Source organism: Synchiropus splendidus, chromosome 15, assembly GCF_027744825.2.
Source record: "Synchiropus splendidus isolate RoL2022-P1 chromosome 15, RoL_Sspl_1.0, whole genome shotgun sequence".
Classification (NCBI taxonomy): Eukaryota; Metazoa; Chordata; class Actinopteri; order Syngnathiformes; family Callionymidae; genus Synchiropus; species Synchiropus splendidus.
The window spans coordinates 12,416,624-12,423,025 of record NC_071348.1 but is presented as its reverse complement, the minus strand read 5'-3'; the positions used below and the strand labels follow the sequence as shown (position 1 = coordinate 12,423,025).

The 6,402-nt window shown below is 41.8% G+C and overlaps 1 protein-coding gene across 2 annotated transcripts; it reads left to right on the top strand.

The window, feature by feature from the left end:
• Positions 1 to 814: 814 nt before the first annotated feature.
• etsrp (ETS1-related protein) lies at positions 815 to 4,557 on the top strand. Of its 2 annotated transcripts, none has more exons than XM_053843571.1 (8): positions 815 to 875; positions 1,679 to 1,760; positions 3,058 to 3,120; positions 3,226 to 3,300; positions 3,373 to 3,498; positions 3,557 to 3,775; positions 3,869 to 3,987; positions 4,060 to 4,557. In XM_053843571.1, the coding sequence occupies exons 1-8, from the start codon at positions 825 to 827 to the stop codon at positions 4,330 to 4,332; spliced, it is 1,008 nt and encodes a 335-aa protein (XP_053699546.1). In that variant the 5' UTR covers positions 815 to 824; the 3' UTR covers positions 4,333 to 4,557. The 2 variants fall into 2 exon arrangements, with proteins under 2 accessions (XP_053699546.1, XP_053699544.1); XM_053843569.1 differs by having other exon boundaries at positions 823 to 875; positions 3,028 to 3,120.
• The last annotated feature ends 1,845 nt before the right edge of the window (positions 4,558 to 6,402 follow it).

Genomic DNA, 6,402 nt, shown 5'->3' with positions numbered 1-6,402 from the left:
GTGTGTGTGTGTGTGTGTGTGTGTGTGTGTGTGTGAGACGGGAGAATATCTGGACTGCTTGTTTGTATAAGACCCAGGGCTCACTCTTATCTCTGCGACCACTCACACATTGATTTCAGACTTTCAGCAACGTGTGTGTGCGTGCGCTCGTGTTCGCCATTGTTTTGTCAAATGGTTTCTCAAGAAACAGATTGTTTCGCTCTTCCTTTCTTCTCATTAGGGCGCAGATTTTTTTTTTTTTTAAAACACAGCAGCTCATGATTAAGTCCAGACAAAATCAGACTGACCACCATCCCATAATAAGTTCACCCCAAATGAACACGCGCACATTCTTCTTTGTGTTGACCCAGACAGCGACAGACATCTGCGACGATTAATTCGATTCTCCTCAATGGACACAATATTTTATTTCTCGTTTATTTATGTATTTATTTTAAATCTAAACAAATCTTAACTTTTGTTACCCCACGCTGCAGTTTCTGCGCAAAAAAGATTTAAGAACCTTGGTACATGGTGCCACTTTAAAAGCTGTCTGTAATCTTTATACATTATTATAGTTACATATTGTAAGTTGGAAGTAAAACAATTGTGATAAGCAATATCGATGTTATTTTAGGTATGTCGCCTTGTCGTCACGTCACTATGTGTGATGGTTGTTTTATGAATGAATGTTTGGGTTAGGGGCGGGGTGACGTCACGGCCAGTTAAACAAACCTGAGCACAAGTCACGACGCCGAAGCGTGAGCGCGCCCCGCCCTCTTCTGGCTGCGCGTTTATAACGGGGCCGCGCACAGTGCCGCGCGCTTCAGCTGAGTGAGAGAAGGATGTACTGGGACAGAAGTGGAAACTCCGAGAGCAAAAACACCAACATGAAGGTGAGTTTGGATTCCGGGCTTTGTTTTGTCACTTGAATATTGCTAAGAATAAGCATTTTAATACTTTATTTCCACTTGATTCAGCTGGTTTCTGGTTCATTCATGAGTCAGGAACCAATCCTTCAAACTTGGATTTAAAACGAAAACATTAGAGCAATAGAGATGGTTGTCAATTGGATTATATTGTTCCTCAGGATATTAAACAGAGATTAAGTTTAGATTTTAAATTTAATAACCACAAATGGATTTTTACTTTTTTCTGTTTTTGTCTTAAGAATGAAGTTAATTCAAAAGCCTGCAGATGGACTCATTTCATATTTATTACAGGATGGGAATTGCTTGGATCAAAAATGTGCAGTTGTTAAAATGAGTTGCTCAAGTGAATTAAATGAATTAAAACTATATACAGGATATTTATCCTACTTCCGGCCAATCCCAAATATAGACTAGGAGAGACCATTTGTTTTGTAACACTCTTGAAACGCTCCTATCTTGGTAAAGTATCACAATTACCACTGAATATACTTAACTTCTGATCATTGTGTTTACCACAGAAAAAATATTTTTATTAATGTGCTACGTTTTAACAGTTCAATGTGAGTAAGATTGGATTGGTTGAAAAATGATTATTATTAAATTGAATGTGATTTGTATACTTCTATATCTTACACATTAACTGGTGTTTTACTGCCTCTTCCTTGGGATTCCTTAAAAAAAACCCTCTAAATTATTTTAGAATTTAAATAAAAAAATAAAGAAGGAAAGAAAAACTGACCTAATATGTTTTGCTTGTCTCTTCACAGATGGAAGTTTGCCAAAGTTCTTATTACACAGATGACTTCCGGACCCAGGAAGTGCCGGTGGGATTCGATTTTGCATCTTATGGTGAGTGTCATACAGCTCATATACACCTAATATACTTGTACGTGTTGAAACGCATCAATTGGCAAAGCTAGTATTTCTCCATCACATGACTGGAAGAGAAAACCTCCCCTCTGAGCCTGAACACACATGATGATAGAGATTCATAATGTTTGCGCAGTCTGTTTCCTGTGAACCTGAGCATCTGAAGGACAGAGGAAATATTTTCACAGTCAGTCCCTTCACATCTGTCAGAACTTTCTCAATGGGACCTTGACACCCAGCCCAGTGTCAGAACCGTGGGCGTGAATAATACGTGAATGGGCTGATGTCTGCAAAAGAAGCAGGGTGGTCAGGTTAAAGACTCCCTCCATGTCACTCCCCTGTCTGCGTCCCCGCTAATCCTGGACTCCAGACTTCCTTCTCCAACAGATTTAGAGTCCCCCTCCCGTCCCTCCATCACTACTCTGTCACACTCCCTCTGCTGGCGTTTCCTCCTGTCTTCCTCCCCCTCCCGCTCCCGTTTCCGCCATTCATTGAGTTGCTAAAATCCTGAGATGATCTTAAGTGGTTGATACTGATTCAACAGTAAACAAACCTGCGACAAATACACTGCTACCAGGCTGTAATAACACATTCTATTGCCTAACTGGCTGATGAAAATATCAAAATATCAAACTTTAATCCTTCTTTGTGCTGACCTCACAAGCACACCAAGCCTTGGTGGCATGTTCTTAACAACGCTGTATAAAATGAACGGCCACTGTCAAACCATTGTTGTCCAATGAGTTCCACCTGTTATGTTTTCACCCAAGCAATGTGCTTTAAGTCCAGCTTTTGAAGTGTTGAAATAAGAATCCCTTTGCGAGATAACACCTATTCATAACTGGTGAAATCAAAGGCTCTTTTATTGTGATATGTTCAATTTTTATTTTATTTATCAAACAGCATATTGTTGATTCAAGTGCATTAAATTCATATAATGAGTTGCAAAAGTATATATATTGATACACCTGTGGAAGTGCCCCAGTGATGAAGAAACACGTCTAATTAATTTATTTATTTGTTATATTCTCCTGGAGTTGTTCCTGAATGATTAATCTGCTGTAATTTTCAATATTTTAGTTTCAAGTGATGTGGGTTTAGCATACGCGATTAAAAAATGGATGTCGAGCTGCTAGTATAAACAGATCGTATGACTTCAGTAACACAATCCCATAAACAGGCAGCACAGCATCACCCAGCTCTTCCTCACTGACCCGTCAACCTGGACTGTGTTTGACCCCCCCAGACTACCCTGAAGACCTGTCTTTTCTGTTAGATGGCAAAACTCCAGCGCAGCCGCAGTTCCAGGCGGACAGCAGCTACCAGGACGCCACCAAAGGTGAGCAGTAATGCAAAGTTTAGTACAGTTCAAAAAGGTTTGCAATCATCATTGTTGCAATGAATTCCTGGTTAGTTAAACACAAGATCTTTTTTTCCTCCCCAGTAAACGCTAGTGACGGAGCTCTCTACAACTTGGACTCATACCAGGAGTGTAACTGGTGGTCTTCGTATCCACATGGTGGGTTTCTGACATCAGTGTGTGATGACTTATGTGAATGCAGTTGGCTGATACTTTTCATTGTTGTTATAGTGGACCAGTCTCAGACCTTGTCATACCAGGACTCTGCACAGACCTACCAGAATCTGGTTCCCCAGACTGGTCAGTTCAGTCCAGTCATGGAGGGTGGCCACAGTCCATTCACAGGGAAAGTTCAAGGTAAGACCCGAATATCTCAGCCTTTGTTGATCAGAGTGTAATCCTCCTCTTTGTCCAGCTCACTCCGCTGAGCTGTACGACTCCTCTTCGTTTTGGCCGGAATACCCCTCTCCACCGTTCGCGGCCCCGCTGCCACACCCACGGCCCCAAGCCTGTCCAGCTACCTCTGGCCCCCGTCCGGCGGAGCACTACTGCCCCCGTGTGGTCAAGCGTAAGAACACACACCTACAGAGGCCTGAGAGGGAAAGTCATGTGACAGGAATGTCAGCATATCCAGGTACTTGATGATTCTCAGAAGTATAGTTCCTTATTATTGTTCTGCTGCATTTTTTGTGCCATTTTGAACATAGATTCACATAATTTCCTGCAGGTTCCGGTCCGATCCAGCTGTGGCAGTTCTTACTAGAGCTACTTCTGGACTCAGCTTGTCGCACCTTCATATCCTGGACGGGGGACGGTTGGGAGTTTAAGATGTCTGATCCCTCAGAGGTATGAATGAGTCTCCGGTGTCGGAAATGGGAATGAGGATTTGTTTATTCAGTTCATGCACCTCTCCCTCAGGTGGCCAAGCGCTGGGGTCAGTGCAAGAACAAGCCCAAGATGAACTACGAGAAGCTGAGCCGAGGCCTGCGCTACTATTACCACAAGAACATCATCCACAAAACAGCAGGAAAACGCTATGTCTACCGCTTTGTGTGCGACATGCAGGGCATGCTGGGCAAGTCGGCGGAGGAGGTGCTGACCAGCCTCAACATCTCACCCACAAACACAGACTCATGGCACCATCCGGATGTACCCACCACTTGTGACAGCAGCAGTGACAGATGGGATTAAAGCAGGAGCAACAGACTTTTACGATGATCAGGGACAAAGTTTTTCCTTTTTTTTAATATACGGTTCTACATTACTGAATCCTGAATTGTGATTCCCAAGCACTCCTATCTTCTCAGTTCTACTCATGACTTGTAAATATTGTTTATATGGCGTGTACGTAGACGTGTGTGCATGTAGAGGGTTATTTTTATACAAAACTCCTGTCTACCTCTGATCATGACATACTGCGTTTGTCTTGAAACATTTTACTGTGTAAATAAACTTCATACAACTGAAAGCTGGAATAATATTTTTCATGTCATTTTAAAGATCAAAAATGAAACTGAGCTGTTCAGCATCTAAAGCTGAGATTAATACTGCAACCTCTGCTACTAGCCCTTGTACTCAACTGGTAATCCCATGGCTGCAGCACTACTGCAACGATTACTTCTACTGCGTCTATCACTACTACTTCTACTATAAACACTGTCATGGCTCCTTATGCTACTTTAGCTTTTCTATTCAGCTGCTGCAACAAACACTGCTGCCACTAGTGCGTGTACAGATGATACAAGGGCTACAACTACAGCACTACCATTGCAAACATTAGTTCCACTACTAATATGTTACTACACTGTAGTTATTCAGGCGTGGCTGGTAATGCTCTTGAGTATCTTATTTATCACTTGGGCTAAGCTTAAAGGGGGCGTGGCCATACGCCTTCCCTGTGGAAATGTGAATTTATTCGACTGAAAGATGGCGGGCATCTCGGTGGCCATCTCCGAAGCCCTGGAGGATTTGTCCGAGGAGAACTTCCAAAAGTTCTGCCACAGACTCCTGGCTCGCAAGGAGGCTCCGGTGGTCAGGCGCAAGCAAGTGGAGAAGAAGAGCTACCTGGAGGTCACCGACGTCCTGGTGTCGACTTTCACCGAGGCTGGAGCTCTCACTGTCTGTGTGGAGATACTGACGGCGATCGGCTGTAACAACGAGGCGCAGTCGCTGGGTAACAGTCAACTTTGATGAAAGTTAGTCAGCGTTTGTTACGAAACCCCGACACTTCTGTTAACTCTGGGAACTTCCGTTAAATCTTACTTTCACTTTGGTGACTTTTATTTTTTTAATTATATCAGAAAATTCCAAATGGTGGAGAGGGAACATTAGTATTATTATACCGCAGTGTAATTTGTTGTGTTTCATCTGAACAATTTCCATGAACATTTTTCGATTTCAGAGAACGAAATTTTGAATAGCTGAATACACTGACATCATCATACGATGTAGAGATTTCTTCGTTAAGAGCGGCCAGTGAAGGCATCACAAGACTCTCGATTGGCTGGCTGTCGAAACTGGGTGTATGGTTCTGGGTCAGGGGTTCAGTTCGTGGAGTGATTGTGATATGCGGAAGCTCTATATGACTTCCAGGAATAATAATTAAAAAAAAAGCTGCTGGCCGTCTCGCTGCGTCGTCAGTGTGAAATGCAACAATACGTTAATAATTAAACAGAAAATCTTATGGAGTCATGTTTAATGGAGAAGCCTTATATGTTTCGAATCGTGACTATTATTACTATTATTATTTAGTAGTAGTAGTATACTATCGACAGTAATATTCCTTTTTTGGTCCTATATTTGTGTTTTATTGTCTTAGAACTGTAGTTAATTCAATATATATTTCATTTTCGCAGTCAAAGCCACAAATGGACCAGATGCTGTTGAAGGTTCCTCCAAGAGTAAGTTATTGCAGTACAGTACAGAACAATGCTCGACTCTTGAGACCTAGTGAAATCATTTCTCTATTGTCATGTCTATTTGCATACCAGATTGATTTTTGCATTGTACAAAGTATATGTTAGTAAACATTGAATTTGGAAAAGTTAAACAATATTTTGGGAAAATACATATGCATTTTTAATGATAGTTTATTTACCATTTATTTATCTTTACATAAGGGGTGTGGTCAGTCTTTTATTATCTTAATGTCTACCAGGTGACTTAATGGTCTTATTTACCTTTGGTCCCAGATTGTCAAAAGCTTTTCTCAAATGTGTTTCAGATGATGAGCTTCCATCAGGAGCAGCCGATGTCGATGGT